Source organism: Hypanus sabinus (assembly GCF_030144855.1).
Source record: "Hypanus sabinus isolate sHypSab1 chromosome 1 unlocalized genomic scaffold, sHypSab1.hap1 SUPER_1_unloc_9, whole genome shotgun sequence".
Classification (NCBI taxonomy): domain Eukaryota; kingdom Metazoa; phylum Chordata; class Chondrichthyes; order Myliobatiformes; family Dasyatidae; genus Hypanus; species Hypanus sabinus.
Window position 1 is genome coordinate 156,380 of NW_026778916.1, and position 17,368 is coordinate 173,747.

General features: G+C 48.8%; 1 protein-coding gene across 7 annotated transcripts in view; it reads left to right on the top strand.

The window, feature by feature from the left end:
- LOC132385420 (chemerin-like receptor 1) overlaps window positions 1–9,864 on the top strand; it is a 41,157-nt gene extending 31,293 nt beyond the window's left edge. For all 7 annotated transcript variants that reach the window (XM_059957471.1, XM_059957472.1, XM_059957474.1 and 4 more), the window contains exon 3: window positions 8,378–9,864. In XM_059957471.1, coding sequence (XP_059813454.1) covers window positions 8,379–9,446 — 1,068 coding nt within the window. In that variant the 5' untranslated portion in view covers window position 8,378 and the 3' untranslated portion in view covers window positions 9,447–9,864. The remainder of the gene's footprint in view (window positions 1–8,377) is intronic.
- The last annotated feature ends 7,504 nt before the right edge of the window (window positions 9,865–17,368 follow it).

Here is a 17,368-nt window from a genome sequence, read left to right on the forward strand (position 1 = left end):
GGATGATGCCTGCAGCCAGAGACTCTTACTCATGGCTTCTGTTTCAGGTATGGACGGGAATACAGGCGGCCTCGTGGGGGAGATGTGCCAGGCAAGAGGCCAGTGGCGCAATCATGTGGACAATGAGGCAGTAGGGAAGTGGCCCGGGGCTTGTTGAACACAGCCTTGAGGTTCTTGTATTCAGGAGGGGTGGCACAAAGGTCCAGAAATTCCTCGAGAGGATCTGGGCTTGGAGACAAGGGATCTGAGCATGGCGGAGTCAAGGGATCTGAGCATGGCGGGGACAGTGGGAGTGACAGAATGGGCTCCAGCCTACAATCTTGCGACTGAGCCAGTCAATATGGGGGTTGTGTCTGATTAACCAGGGATGGCCCTGGACGATGGGAGCTTGAGGAGAGTCAATAACGTAAAGGGTTAACTGTTCATGATGGTTGCTGGATAAACTGAGACTCACCGGGGCCGTGACGTGGGTGATGTTAGCCAGTCTCTGACCGTTCAAGGCGTTGGCCACCAATGGTGACTGGAGAGCAGACGTGGGTAATCCCCACTGGGCAACCAAGCTGGAATCAAAAAAACTCCCCTCCGCACCAGAATTGACCAAGACGGGGACTGCTCGCCGTTGGACACCCCACTCCAGAGAAGCAGGTATGAGGGTGAGTGGTGTTGAGGAGGGCCAGACAGGGGTCACACTCACCACTACCCCTCATCCTACTGGTGAGTGCTGGCTTTTACTGGGCAGGTGGAGATGAAGTGGCCTGGTTGGCCACGGGTGAAGATTCTTCGTCTTTCAGTCGGCATCAGGCGGGTACGGCCAACGTGTATAGCCTCGGGCTCTGGAACGGGAGTTGTAGATGGAGGCAAATGGCAGGGCAATGTAGACTGATGAGGAGCTTGGAACTCACCCAGTGCCCCCAGAGACCCTCTGGAACCCCTCCCTCTGTGGCGATGCCAAAGGCGAACATCAATACGGTTGGCCAAATCCACCAGGGCTTCAAAGGTGGCAGGAAGGCCCTGGGCAACCAGTTCATCTTCGATGTCTTCGGAGAGGCCATTCAGGAAGGTGTCGTACTGTGCCTCTGAGTTCCAGCCGCTGGAGGTGGCTAGGGTCCAGAACTCTGTGGTGTAGTCTGACACAGATCTGCGTCCCTGGTGCACGTGCAGCATTTCACAGGCAGCCTCTCTCCCATGCTTGGAGCGATCGAATGCTTTTCTCATCTCCTCAGAAAGTAACCGAAAACTACTGCAGAAAGGGGAGCCTGCCTCCCCTCCCAGACGGCAGTTCCCCATTCTCTCGCCTGACCGGACAGTTGGGTGATGATGTCGGCCACCTTGGCTCGATCGGTCAGAAATGTTGTTGGTTGCGATTCAAAAATGAGGGTGCGCGGAGAAAGAAAAGAATGGCAGGTACGAGGCTCACCGGAGTACTTTTCTGGAGGAGGCAGATGGGGCTCTTGGGTGGGAGGAGCATGCGAGGACACGGAGGGCGGGGCAGAAGATGGAGTTGCAGAATGTGGATGGGCGCTCTGGGACAGCTGGACTGACTGAGTCTGGGCCACAAGATCGGCTACATTGGCAGAAAGCAACTCTACTGCCCAGAACACAGAGTCCAGCTGCTTCTGGTGTCTCCCCAGCATCACTCCCTATTGTTCCAGACCAGCTCTCAGATGATCAGAGTCTGCTGGATCCATTCTGGCCAGATTGTACCGTCAGGGCGCTGAAGCAGGGAACCAATTACAGAACCAGCACTGTGTACACCGTGATATTAATTGAGTAACAAATCCCAAGGTGCAAACAAAGTCAGCGTCAAAGTTCAGGCAGAGATCAAATTACCCAGAGAAATCCAAACACCAGAATCGGGAATCAGGCAGAGTCAATATTCAGACGGACAGGGTACAGATACGAACGCTGGACAGGCTCAGGAAAACTCACTGGCAGAATCTGGCAACAAACAGGTGAAAACACTGGACTGAAATACACTGAGTGTACACAGAGCATAGACACTGAAATACACAGAGAGGCAGCTGATAGGTGGAGCGCAATGAGACACAGGTGGCAGGAAAACAGGTACAGATGAGAGGCGGAGTACTCGGTGATACAGGGGCCGGAGTAGAGCAGGAGCGGGGACAGGAGCACATGGCAATACAAAACCACAGACCGACAGCTGGGGGGAAACTCACAACAAGAGAGTTCAACTGGAGGTACAGTACTGACATTATGGAAAAGGACATGTCTGGGATTGAGATTCTAAATTGGAGAAAAGTCAGTTTTGATGATATCAAAAGGATCTTGCAGGTGTGGATTGGGTCGGGCTGCTTTCTGGCAAAGGCGTATTTGTTACGTGGGAGGCCCTCAAAAGTGAAATTCTGAGAGTACACAGTTTGTAGTTGACTGTCAGAAAGGTAATAATAACAGGTTTAGGGAACCTTATTCTTCAATAATATTGAGGGTGTGGTTTAAAAAAAAGGAGGGACATAGATGGGAGCAAATGAGGAGTTTAATGCAGACAAAGAGTGAAATATAACTTTTGGGGGGCTAACCAGAGCAGGTCTTACACAGTAAGTGTCAGGCACTGAGGAGAGTGGTAGTGTAAGGGCATCCGGGATTACAAGTCCATAATTCATGTCACGGGTAGATGGAGTCATAAAGAAAGCTTTTGGCACATTGCCCTTCATAAACCAAAGTACTGAGTACAGGAGTTGGGATGTTATGTTGAAGTATGAGATGTTGCTGAGGCCATTATGTGTAATTTTGGTCACCTGCTCAAAGGAAAGGTGTAAATAAGATTGAAAGAATACAGAGAAAATTTGCAAGGCTATTGCTAGGATTAGAGGAAATGAGTAATAAGGAAAGTCTGAATAGGTTAGAACTTTCTCCCCCAGAATGTAGAAGATTTAGGGGAGGTTTGATAGAGGTATACAAAATTATGAGGGGTATAGATAAGGTTAATGCAAGCTGGTTTTTTCCACTGTGGTTGGGTGGGACTACAACCAGGGGTCATGGGTCAAGGGTGAAAGGTGAAATGTTTAAGGGGAACATGAAGGGAAACTTCTTCACCCAGAGAGTTGTGAGAGTGTGGAACAAGCTGCCAGTACAAGTGACGGGTATGATTGCTCTTTCAAGATTTAAGGGAAGTTTGGATAAGTATATGGATGGTAGATGTATGGAGGGCTATGGTCCTGTTGCATGTTGATGAGATTAGGCAGTTTAAAGTACTAGCATGAACTAGATGGGCCAAAGGGCCTGTTTCCGTTCTGTAGTTTCCTATGACTATAATTTTATAAGGTTCTATAGGTCTCCCCTCCATCTCCGCCACTTCAGAGGAGAGCCCCAAGTCTGTCCAGACAGCATCCTGGTGAACCACCCCTGCACCCTCTCCACACCCCTCCGTAACAAGGCAACCTGAACTGGACTTCCTGATTCTTATACCCAACACCCTGATGATGAATGCAACATTCTGTGTCTTCTTTACTGCCCTGTGTAGTTGTGTGGCCACTTTCAGAGAACTTTGTACATCAACACTGCTAAGAATCTGGTCATTAACTGTCCCAACACCTCACATTAAACCACACCTGCTGCCATTTCCCTGCCTGTGCTTGTAACTGACCACACTGCTGCTGTGTCTCGTGAGACCCCCCCTCCCCCCACCCGGTCGACAACTCCACAAAGAATTGCAAAAGGTATGTGTGTTAGGGCGTTTTCTATGGTCGGTGTTGGATGTGGGAGGTTCTGGAGTCTCCCGGCATCCTGGAACAGCCACATCTGCACCCGGTGCATCGAGATGTAACTCCTAAGGGCCCGCTTTAGGGAACTGGAGCTGCTGTTTGATGACCGTCGTCCGGTCAGGGAGAGCGAGGAGGTGATAGAGAGGAGTTACAGGCAGGTGCTCACACCGGGGCCACGGGAGACAGACAAGTGGGTCACGGTTAGGAGAGGGAAGGGGAAGAGTCAGGTACTAGAGAGTACCCCTGTGGCTGTACCCCTTGACGATAAGTACTCCTGTTTGAGTACTGTTGTGGGGGGGACAGCCTACCTGGGGGAAGCGACAGTGGCCGTGCCTCTGGCACAGAGTCTGGCCCTGTGGCTCAGAAGGGTAGAGAAAGGAAGAGGAAGGCAGCAGAGATAGGGGACTCTATAGTCAGGGGGTCACACAGGCGATTCTACGGACGACGGAAAAAACTCAGATGGTAGTTTGCCTCCCAGGTGCCAGGGTCTGGGATGTTTCTGATCGCATCCAAGATATCCTACGGTGGGAGGGAGAACAGCCAGAGGTTGTGGTACATATTGGTACCAATGACATAGGTAGAAAAAGGGAAGAGGTCCTGAAAAAAGACTACAGGGAGTTAGGAAGGAAGTTGAAAAGCAGGACCTCAAAGGTAGTAATCTTGGGATTACTGCCTGTGCCATGCGACAGTGAGAACAGGAATAGAATGAGGTGGAGGATAAATGCGTGGCTGAGGGAATGGAGCAGGGGGCAGGGATTCAGATTTCTGGATCATTGGGACCTCTTTTGGGGCGGGTGTGACCTGTACAAAAAGGATGGGTTGCACTTGAATCCCAGGGGGACCAATATCCTGGCGGGCAGGTTTAATAGAGCTGTTGGGGAGGGTTTAAACTAGTTTGGCGGTGGGGGGGGGGGTGTGAATCAGAATGTGAGTGCAGGGATTAAGGTAGAAGGACAAGGGCATGATGCGAAGAGTTCTGAGTTGATGAGGAAGGACAGGCAGGGGACAGAACATAATTGTAGCCAGTTAAAGGGGTTGAAATGTGTCTATTTCAATGGTAGGAGTATCAGGAACAAGGAGGATGAACTTAGAGCATGGAATTATTCGTGGAACTATGGTGTTGTGGCCATTACTGAAACTTGGTTGGAGGAAGGGCAGGATTGGATGATGCAGGTCCCGGGGTTCAGGTGTTTCAAAAGGAATAGGATGGGAGGTAGAAAAGGGGGGAGGAGTGGCATTGCTGGTCAGGGATAGTGTCACGGCTATGGAAAGGGAGGGCGTTGCAGAGGGAGTGTCCACGGAGTCAGTCTGGGTGGAAGTCAGAAATAAGAAGGGATCAATCACTGTGCTGGGAGTAGTCTATAGGCCCCCAAATAGCCCTCGGGACATTGAGGAGCAGATAAGCAGGCAGATTTTAGAATGGTGCAGGAAATACAAGGTAGTAGTTATGGGTGATTTCAACTTCCCTCATATTGACTGGCACCTCCTGAGTGCAAGGGGGATAGATGGGGCTGAATTTGTCAGGTGTGTTCAAGAAGGATTCCTGACAGAGTATGTGGACCGGCCGACGAGAGGAGAGGCCATACTGGATCTCGTTCTGGGTAATGAACCTGGTCAAGTGACAGACCTCTTGGTGGGGGAGCATTTTGGTGAGAGTGACCACAACTCCCTTAGCTTCAGCATAGCTATGGAAAGGGATAAAATCAGACAAAATGGTAAAGTGCTTAACTGGGGAGGGCTAACTTTGAAGGGATGAGGCAGGAACTAGTGAGAGTAAATTGGAAACAGATGTTTAAAGGGGAAAGCACAGAAGTAATGTGGGAGAAGTTTAGGGACCACTTGAGCTGGGTTCAGGATAGGTTTGTCCCACTGAGGCAAGGAAAAAATGGTAGGAAAAGGGAACCGTGGCTGACGAAACATGTGAGGCAACTCGTCAAGAGGGAAAAGGAAGCATATGTTAGATTAAAGAAGCAGGAAGTACGAGGGGCTCATGAGAAATATAGGGTAGCCAGGAAGGAGCTAAAGAAAGGACTTAGGAGAGCTCGAAAGGGGCATGAGAAGGCCTTGGCATGTAGGATTAAGGAGAACCCCAAGGCATTCTATGCTTATGTGAAGAACAGGAGGATGACGAGACTGGAGGTGGGACCGCTAAAGGATAAAGAGGGCAACATGTGCCTGGAAGCGGAGGAGGTTGGGGAGGTCCTAAGTGAATATTTTGCTTCAGTATTCACAAGTGAAAAGGATCTTGATCAGTATGAGGTCGAAGTAGAGCAGGCCTGTGTGCTGGACAATGTGGAGATTAGGGAAGAAGAAGTGTTGGATCTTCTTTAAAACATCAAGATTGATAAATCCCCAGGGCTGGATCTGATACACCCCAGGTTGTTGTGGGAATTGAGAGAAGAGATCGCTGGAGCAGTAGCTATGATCTTTGAATCCTCTTTGGCTGCAGGGGAAGTGCCGGAGGACTGGAGAACGGCAACTGTAGTTTCCTTGTTTAAAAAAGGTAATAGGGAGAAACCTGGGAACTATAGACCGGTGAGTCTTACGTCGGTGGTCTGCAAACTACTGGAAAGGATTCTTAAGGATAGGACCTACGAGGATTTGGAGAAGTACAGTCTGCTCAAGGATAGTCAACATGGCTTTGTGAAGGGAAGATCGTGCCTCACGAGCCTGATTGAGTTTTTTGAAGAGGTAACAAAAGAAATTGATGAGGGTAGGGCACTGGATGTGGTCTACATGGACTTTAGCAAAGCATTTGACAAGATCCCTCATGACAGACTCATCCAGAAAGTCATGAGGCATGGGATCAGTGGAACCTTGACTGTTTGGATAAAAAATTGGCTTAAAGGAAGAAAGGTAGTGGCTTAAAGGTAATTGTGAAGGAAAGTATTCTGCCTGGAGGTCGGTGACTAGTGGAGTGCTGCAGGGATCTGTCCTGGGACCCCTGCTATGTGTGATGTTTATAAATGAGCTGGATGTAGAGGTGGAAGGATGGGTGAGTAAGTTTGCGAATAACATGAAGATTGGAGGAGTTGTGGATGGAACTATAGGTGGTCGAAGGTTACAAGAGGATATAGACAGGCTGCAGAGTTGGGCAGAAAAATGGCAGATAGAGTTCAATCCGGATAAGTGTGAGGTGATGCATTTTGGAAGGACAAACCAGAAGACTGAGTACAGGATTAATGGTCAGTTACTTAAGAGTGTGGATGAACAAAGGGACCTTGGGGTTCAAATCCATACATCCCTCAAGGTCGCTGCACAGGTTGATAGGGTAGTTAATAAGGCCTATGGGATGCTAGGCTTCATTAACAGGGGGATTGAGTTCAAGAGTCGAGAGGTCATGTTGCAACTCTACAAATCTCTGGTGAGACCACACTTAGAGTATTGTGTTCAATTCTGGTCACCTCATTATAGGAAGGATGTGGAAGCTATGGAGAGGGTGCAGAGGAGATTTACCAGGATGTTGCCTGGTTTGGAGAACAAGTCATATGAAGCAAGGTTAGCAGAGCTGGGACTTTTCTCTTAGGAGTGTAGAAGAATGAGAGGGGACTTGATAGAGGTCTACAAGATTATGAGATGCATAGATAGGGTGGATAAGTCAGTACCTGTTTCCCAGGGCACCAATAGCAAACACCAGAGGGCATATGTACAAAATTAAGGGAGGGAAGTTTAGGGGAGACATCAGGGTTAAGTTTTTTACACAGAGGGTCGTGAGTGCCTGGAATGACTTGCCAGGGATGGTGGTGGGGGCTAAAACATTAGGGGTATTTAAGAACCCCTTGGACAGGCACATGGATGAAAGAAAAATGGAAGGTTATGGGGTAGTGTGGGTTTAGTACTTTATTTTAAGGATTATATGGGTCAGCACAACATGGAGGGCTGAAGGGCCTGAACTGTGCTGTAGTGTTCTACGGTTCTTCTATGGAATTGGCATATGGAATGGACTTGGGTAGAGGGAATAGATTACTTTCTAAAGGGGAAGAAAATTCAGAAATCAGAGTTGCAAAGGAACTCGCAAGCCCTTGCACAGACTTCCCTAAAGGTTAACTTTCAGGTTGAGTCAGTGGTGAGGAAGACAAGTGCAATGTTCACATTCATTTCGAGAGGACTAAATATCAGAGTAAGGATGTAATGCTGAGGCTTTGTAAGGCATTGGTCAGACAGCACTTGGAGTACCGAGTTTGGGGCCTCTCGCCTATCTGCTGGTATTGGTGAGGGTGCAGAGGACGATTCCAAGTTAATGTATGAGAGTTATTTGATGGCCCTAGGCCTGTACAAACTGGAGTTTAGAAGAGTGAGAGGGATCTCAGTGAAAACTCTCATATTTGTACAGAGAGTACTTCCATCCCATGGTAGCAGAGTCTAGGACCAAAGGGCACAGCCTCAAAATTTGGAATAAAGATGAGGAGGAATTTCTTTAGCCAGGGAGTGATGAGTCTGTGGAACTGAAGGTAGACTAAGTAATCGGGTGTATTTGAAGCAGAGATTCTTGGTTAGTACGAATCAGTAGGTTACAGGGAGAAGGGCAGGAAAATGGGGTTGAGAGAGAAATTAAATGAGCCGTGCTGGAATGGCAGAGTAAGCTGGATGGGCTGAATGATGGCTTGTGGTCTCAGAGTTGCTAGTGACCTTTCTCCTTGCTTTCCCTCCAACAGAATGACAGAGGTACCAGTCAGCCACAATGAGCCAGCATCAGACTGCATTCCGCCTCTGAGTATATTCACCATCATTGTTTGCGTCCTGACATGCATCCTGGGGCTGCTTGGCAACGGCCTGGTCATCTATGTCAGCACGCGCGAGCTGAAAGTCACGGTGAACACGGTTTGGTTCCTGAGTCTGGCTGTGGCCGACTTCACGTTCACCCTGCTGTTGCCGTTTTACATCACCTCCCTCACCATGAGTCACCACTGGCCCTTCGGCCGCTTCTTCTGTAAGACGCACAGCTTCCTAGCGGTCCTCACCATGTACGCCAGTGCCTTCACTGTGACCCTGGTCAGCCTGGACCGCTGCTGCTCCATCCTGTGGCCGGTCTGGTCCCAGAACCACCGCAGACTGCCGCTGGCTCGCCGCGTCTCCCTGCTCGCCTGGGTTGCAGCCACTGCTTTGGCCGTCCCCACCTGGACCTATCGGGACGTAGTTACGGTAAACGGGACAGTCTCCTGTCACATGAATATGTGGCACACCCATGAGGAGACCCGTCTGGACGAGGCCTATGAAAGCGATATCTTGTACTATGACGTGTATGATGAGCTGAAGGTTGTAAGGTCTTCCAGACAAGTTGGCTTGGTGGTCTCTCAGGTCGTCCTGGGCTTCTTCATCCCATTTCTGATCATTGCCATCTCTTACACCCTGGTTGGGCTGCAGGTCAGGATTCACGGGAGGCCTGGGCGCAACAAGCCCTACAAGATCATGGCAACCGTAGTCTTGGCCTTTGTCCTCTGCTTGCTCCCCCTGCAGGTATTCAAGCTATTGGAACTGGTCTGGTCTGAGTACCTACCCCATAATTTCCTGAGACTGGGAATGCCCCTGGCCTCTGCGCTGGCATTCTTCAACAGCTGCCTGAACCCCATCCTGTACTTCACGATGGGCCGAAGGATCCACATTGGCCTTGAGGTGAAGACAGCACTGCGGGTAGCACTGGGGGAGGAGTCTGCATCCAGCCGCTACAGTAGGAGGGACAGCAGATCAACGTCACTGGTCCGGGAAGCCAGTGTCACTGTCTGACCTCTCCCTACCGTCAGATCCCTCTCCGCCATCAGACCGCTACTTGTCATTGGACCTCTCGCCCCTTTCAGAGTCCTGACCCCCTCCTCACCGTCTGACCTCACTGCTCCGTCAGAACCTCCACATCATCGCTGGGCTCCTCTCCAACAGCAGACCACTCCCCACTGCTCATTGTTGGAACCCACCCCATCATCACACCATCTTCAAAGGCACACACCACTCGAGGATGGGTCTCCCTCATTCTCTCACACACAACATGCCCCTCAAACACAGACAAACTCTCTCTCAGACACTCACACAATCTCTATTCCATGCACACACCATATCTCTCTCTCACACACACACACACACACACACACACACACACACACAGACACACACACAGACACACACACAGACACACACACACACACACACAGACACACACAGACACACACACAGACACACACACAGACACACACACACACACAGACACACACAGACACACACACAGACACACACACACACACACACACAGACACACACAGACACACACACATATACACACACACAGACACACACACACACACACATACACACACACAGACACACACACAGACACACACACAGACACACACACACACACACAGACACACACAGACACACACACAGACACACACACAGACACACACACACACACACACAGACACACACACAGACACACACACACACACACACACAGACACACACAGACACACACACAGACACACACACATATACACACACACAGACACACACACACACACACATACACACACACATACACACACATACACACACACACACACACACACACACACACACACACACACTGATTCAATCTCTTTCAAGTCCTGCTGAAGGGTTTAATCTGAAAATGTTGACTATGTCGACTGTACTCTTTTCAGCCTGGCCTGCTGAGTTCCTCCAGCATTTTGTGAGTGTTATTCAGATTTCCAGCTTCTGCAGATTTACTCCTGTTTGTGTGTGTGTGTGAGTGAGATATTGTGTGTATGTGTGGAGAGAGATTGTGTGAGCTTGTGGGAGGGACAGAGGGAGGGAGGGAGAGAGGGGGAGGAATTGTGTTTGTGTCTGTGTGAGACCTCTCTCACACAAACAGAAACTCTCTCCACATATAAACACAACCTCTCTCTGACACACACATTCAATCTTTCCCTTTTCCACACACAATCTCTCACTCTTGATCACACACAATCCCTTTGTCTCACACAGAACCTTTCTCTCTCAGACATATACACACACAAACATGATCACTCTCACACAAATATAATCTCTCTCTCTGATACACAAGCACAATCACTCTCATACACTCTCCCTCTCCGTCTCTCTCTGCCTCACACGTAGGCCCCTCTCACAGTGAACTATATTGAGACCATTTCCTGGCACTGCTCACACAGGAGAGGTGCCTTTGTGTCCAACCCTAGAGACCACAATAAGGACTGGAGATACGGTGTGTTCACATGTGGTGATAATGTCAGTGATGTGGCTTCTGCAACCTTCAGAGTCAACAAGAACACCGTTTCCTCTCTGTGACCATTTCCTGCCCTTTCTGGAACCATCTATAACCATCTCCATCTCTGTGACCCCCCTCCTGCCCTTACACACCCCTCTTCTCTGTGACCCCTTCTGGCCGTACACCCATCCCCATCTGTCCAAAACTGTCACCGTGCCTGTAACGTTGTGAACCCCAGTCCTGCCCTTAACAGTCTGCATCGATTGTCACCTCACCAGCCCACTGCCTGTTGCCATCTTGCAAGCAGTTTGTCAATCTTTCAGTTGCATTTGTGAATAAAGTAATTCCAAAACAAGACTGAAGTATTCCAGTTATTTTCTGACTGGGGGTGTGGGGGTGAAATATTTCCTGTGGGAGGTGGCATTACCACTATAATAACACACACAAAATGCTGGAGGAACTCAGCAGGTCAGGCAGCATCTATGGAAATGAATAGACAGATGAAGGAGTTTCTTCAGGACTGGAAAAGAAGGGGGAAGATGACCAGGGAAAGGTCACAGTCTGGAAGATGTGTGGGGGGGGGGGGCCTGGAATGCTGGGCAGTGATATGTGGAAAAGGTACAGGGCTGGAGAGGGAGGAATCTGATAGGAGAGGAGTGTGCACCATGGGAGGAGGGGCACCGGGGAGGTGATCGGCAGCTGAGGAGAAGGGGTAAGAGGCCAGAGTGGGGAGTAGAAGAAGAGGGAAGGTGGTGGGAGAAAGAAAGAATGAGATCACTGAAAGTTGGAGAAATCGATGTTCATGCTTGGTTGGAGGCAACCTGGGCAGGGTATGAGTTGTTCCTCCTACATCCTGAACGTGGCCCTCATGGTGGGAGAAGAGAAGGCTATCGACCGACATGTCAGAACGGGAAAGGGAATGGGAACTAAAAGCTCACTGTGGTCCCTTCCTTGGCAACCTTGGCGTCACCCGCTTGCTGTTCTATGTGTCATCTCCTGGATTCTATGGTGTTTCTACGTTTTGTGGCTGCCTGCAAGAAGACGAATCCCAAGGTTGTATATATAAGCTTTGATCATAAATATACTGGGAACTTTGAATCTTGGTGCCAAGGGGATGTCCCTGGTCTCCCACTCACCACCCACCAGCCCCACGTCCCTGCATCCCTCGGATCCACGGAGATAGGCAGCGGGTGAGGGCTGTGGAGGGAATTCCTGGGGGTCCTTGACCCTCCCCATCTCCATCCTGAATGACCAGTGGTCCCATTCTGAGACTGGGACATTGACTTCCCAGCTGAGGGGTTTCCTCCCACCTCACTTCCCCTCCCTGCATCAACCCTGATGAGGTTTCTGTGTCTCGGTGACAACCGCTCTCTCCAGAGAGAACCGCTTGGTCCGATTAATCTATCCACTTGGGACAAACCCAAGATATTTAGAAATGACCTTGATGGGGAAGTAGAGGGTGAGTCGGGAAGTTTGCTGATGACACAAAGGGTGGGGGTGTTGTGGATAGTGTGGAGGGCTGTCAGAGGTTACAGCCAGACATTGATAGGATGCAGAAATCAGCTACGAAGTGGCAGATGGAGTTCAACCCAGATAAGACCATCATACCATAAGATATAAGAGCAGAAGTAGGCCATTTAGCCCATCAACTTGGCTCCACCATTCATTCATGGACTGATCCAGTCATCCCGACTCCCCTGCCTTCTCCCCATACCCTTTGATGTCCTGGCTAGTCAAGAACCTATCTATCTCTGCCTTAAATACGCCCAACGACTTGGCCTCCACAGCCACTCATGGCAACAAATTCCACAGATTTACTACCCCCTGGCTAAAGAAATTTCTCCGCATCTCTATTCTAAACAGATGTCCTTAAATCCTGAAGTCATGCCCTCTTGTCCTAGACTCCCCTACCATGGGAAATAACTTTGCCATAATTAATCTGTTTAGGCCTTTTAACATTTGAAATGTTTCTATGAGATCCTCCCTCATTCTCCTCAACTCCAGGGAATACAGCCCAAAAGAATACACCACCAACTCAACCTGGAGATTAACCTTTAGGGTATCCTGCATGAGAACTCCCAAATCCCTTTGCATCTCTGCAATTTGAACTCTCTCCTCATCTAAATAATAGTCTGTCCGTTTATTTCTTCCACCAAAGTGCATGACCATACATTTTCCAACATTGTATTTCATTTGCCACTTTGCCCATTCTCCTAAACTGTCGAAGTCTCTCTGCACCTGCTCCTCCACCTATTTTTATATCATCGGCAAATTTAGCCACAAATCCATTCATTCCATTGTTCAAATCATTGACCCACATCGTAAAAAGCAGTGGTCCCAAAACCGACCCCTGTGGAACTCCACTGGTAACTGGCAGCCAGTCTGAATAGGATCCCTTTATTCCCACTCTGTTTTCTGCTGATCAGCCAATGCTCCAGCCATGCTCGTAACTCCCCTGTAATTCCATGGGCTCTTGCTAAACAGCCTCATGTGCGGCATCTTGTCAAAGGCCTTCTGAGTACACCACATCTACTGCATCTCTTTTGTCTACCCTGCTTGTAATTTCCTCAAGGAATTGCAGTAGGGTAGTCAGGCAGGAATTTCCTTTCAGGAAACCGTGCTGGCTTTGGCCTATCTTGTCATGTGCCTCCAGGTACTCAGTAATCTCATCCCAAACAATCGATTCCAACAACTTCCCAACCACTGATGTCAGGCTAACACGTCTATAGTTTCCTTTCTGCTGCCTCCCACCCTTCTTAAATAGCGGAGTAACATTTGCAATTTTCCAGTCATCGGGTACAATGCCAGGATCTAGCGATTCTTGAAAGATCATCGTTAATGCCTCCGCAATCTCTCCAGTTACTTCCTTCAGACCCCCAGGGTGCATTCCATCAGGTCCAGGAGATTTATCCACCCTCAGACCATTAAGCTTCCTGAGCATTTTCTCAGTCAAAATTTTCACTGCACAAACTTCACTTCCCTGACACTCTTGAATGTCCGGTACACTGCAGATGTCTTCCACTGGGAAGGCACAATGCTCGGTTCCCAGGTCCTCCCTCTGGGTCTCATCTGCATAAACCCTGCCCAGAGGCATACAGCTCGTTCCCTCGACATTCCCTGGGTCTTAAGGCACTCTATCCAACATCATAGCTCTTCAATCTCGTCGATCTCGCATCCCACTCCTGGCAAGCATTTGGTCCATAATGACAGATGAGGAAACTCTTTAACTCAACAACCGTTTTACTGTGATAGACACAAACAGAGAGTGAACCCAACCAGTCTCACACAAACGTGGGAAGTGGCCATCAGTCTCCCACAAATACACAAGTGAATAACCATATAACCCAAGCAAAAATGTAACAATAAATGAACTGGAACTTCCCACCATGATCCCACAAAAGCATTTTAACACAAGAACAATTATCAGCACTGGTTATCAGAAAAACAAGGGCGGGCTGTCGAAATCAGCCCACAGTGTCATGATATATTATTTCCGTTTTGAACTATTTTAAATTTAAGTATTTAATATATATCTATATACTTACTGAAAAATATTTATTTCTTTATTTTTCCCTTTCTATATTCCATTGAACTGCTGCTCTGAAGGTATCAAATGTTGGGACACATACTGGTGATAATAAACCTGATTGTGATTCTGAACCTGGGGGAACGGAGCTTTGGCCCCCCTCCCAATACCAATTCTGGTGCACGCTGAGCTTCATCAGGCAGGACGCTGAGTACAGGGGTTGGGATGTCACATTACAGCTGTACAGGACGTTGGTGAGACCACACTTTGGAACATTGTGTGTCGTTCCGGTCGCCCAGCTACAGGAAGGATGTCATTAAGCTGGAGAGGGTGTGGGAAAGATTCACGAGGACGTTACTGGGACTGGAGGGTTTGAGATATAAGGAGAGGCTGTTTTCCCTGGAGTGAAGGAGGCTGAGGGGTGACCTTATGGAGGTTTGTAAAACAATGAGGGGAAGAGATAAGGTGGATGGTCACAATCTTTTCCCCAGGGTAGGGGAAGCTAAAACTAGAGGCACAGGCTTATGGGGAGAGGGGAGAGATTCCAAGGGGTCCTGAGAGGCAGGTTTATCCCCCAGACTGTGCTGGGTCTATGGAATGACCAAATGGGCTCTACATTGAACAGGAATTGTATACAAGATGTCTCCCTATCCTCTTTTTCTCAGCCACCCCATACACTATCTCTGTCTAACACTCTCCCCTTCTCCCTCTTGCTCCCCCCAGTCTTTTTCTGATTTCAACCTTGTCTGCCCTCTCTCTTTCCACACTCTCCGCATCTTTCATCCATCATCCATTCTTCTCCTCTCTCTCACTATCACTCTATTCCCTCTCCACCTCTTTGTATTACTCTCCCTCTTTTCCATTCCCTCCCCAGCCACCCACCCACTTACATTCCTTGTCTACCTCTTCCTCTCTCCCCTCCCCATCTCCTCTGAATCTCTTCCCCTCCTTCCCTCGCATCTCATTCTCTCCATCTGCACTCTCCTTCTACCTCTCTGCCCCTCCTCTCTCCCTTACTCCATTTCTCTCCTAACCCTTTCTTTCTCTCCTTTCTCATCATCACTCCCCTCCCCTTGCTCTCTATCCCCTCTCCCTTCCCCACCCTGAGCTGCTGCAGCAACAGAGCAAACCCAGTGGGGTGAGACAAGCAGAGAGGTTGGACAGTAAGATCCAGGGGAATCTTTGGTCTCCACTCCTCTATGTGCCCTGGGGACAAAAGCTCAGTTTCCAGCATTTTGGTTTTCAGAGCCTGTCTGGATACTCTTTCAATGAGATACTCTCCCCACCCTAAGGCAGCTTACTCCATATCCTACCACCCCCTCCCTCCCGGAGGGGAAATCTTCCCCTCGATCCCTGCTGCAGCTCCAAGCACTGACACTTGTCAAGCCAGAGGGGTGCTGAGGAAATGTTGACCCTAAAACATACATATACATAGAATATTCTACATATACATATTCATACATATACATATTCTATACATAGAAGCAGAACGAGCATTTGGCCCATTAAGTCTGCTCTGCCATTCCTTCTTATAACTATATAACAATTACAGCACGGAAACAGGCCATCCGGCCCTTCCAGTCCGTGCCGAACACTTATTCTCACCTAGTAAGTGAGACTTGCACTTGGCTGATTTATTATCTCTCTCATTGTCATTCTCCTTCCTTCCTTCTTCCCATAATCTTTAACACCCTTACTAATCAAAAACATATCAAACTCCACTGTAACTCCACCCAAAGACTCAACTTCCATAGCCCTCTGTGGCAATGAATTCCACAGATTCACTATCCTCTGGCTACAAATACACACACACACACTCAGATACAGATACACACACACACACACTCACACACACTCACATTCTCACACACACACTCCATAATGTACTGGTTAGGCACAGGAGTACATTCAGCCAGAGACTCATTCCACCGAGATGTAAAACTGAGCGTTATATGAAGTAATTCCAGCCTGTGGCCATCAAACTTCACAACTCCTCCCTCGGAGTGTCAGACACCCTGAGCCAATAGGCTGCTCCTGGACTTATTTCCACTCGGCATGATTAACATATTATTTAATTATTTATAATTTTATATTGTTATGTTTCTACACTATTCTTGGTTGGTGCGGCTGTAACGAAACCCAATTTCCCTCGGGATCAATAAAGTATGTCTCTCTCTCTCTCTCTCTCTCTGATACCTTCTCCACACGGACTGACGGTTCCAGTCTCTCTCTCTCTCTCTCTCTCTCTCTCTCATACCTTCTCCACACGGACTGACGGTTCCAGTCTCTCTCTCTCTCTCTCTCTCTCTCATACCTTCTCCACACGGACTGACGGTTCCAGTCTCTCTCTCTCTCTCTCTCTCTCTCTCTCATACCTTCTCCACACGGACTGACGGTTCCAGTCTCTCTCTCTCTCTCTCACACACACACACACACACACACACACACACACACACACACACACACACACACACACACATAACCCTCTCTCTCACACACACACAACCTCTCTCTCACACACACACATACCCCTCTCTCTCTCACACACACATAACCTCTCTCTCTCTCACACACACACATAACCTCTCTCTCTCACACACACACATAACCTCTCTCTCTCTCACACACACACACACACATAACCTCTCTCTCTCTCACACACACACACACACACAACCTCTCTCTCTCTCACACACAGACACACACTCTCACACATACACACACTCTCTCTCTCACACACATAACTTCTCTCTCTCACACACACAGCCTCACTCTCACACACACACAACCTCTCTCTCTCACACACACATAACCTCTCTCTCTCTCACACACACACACACACACACAACCTCTCTCTCTCTCACACACAGACACACACTCTCACACATACACACACTCTCTCTC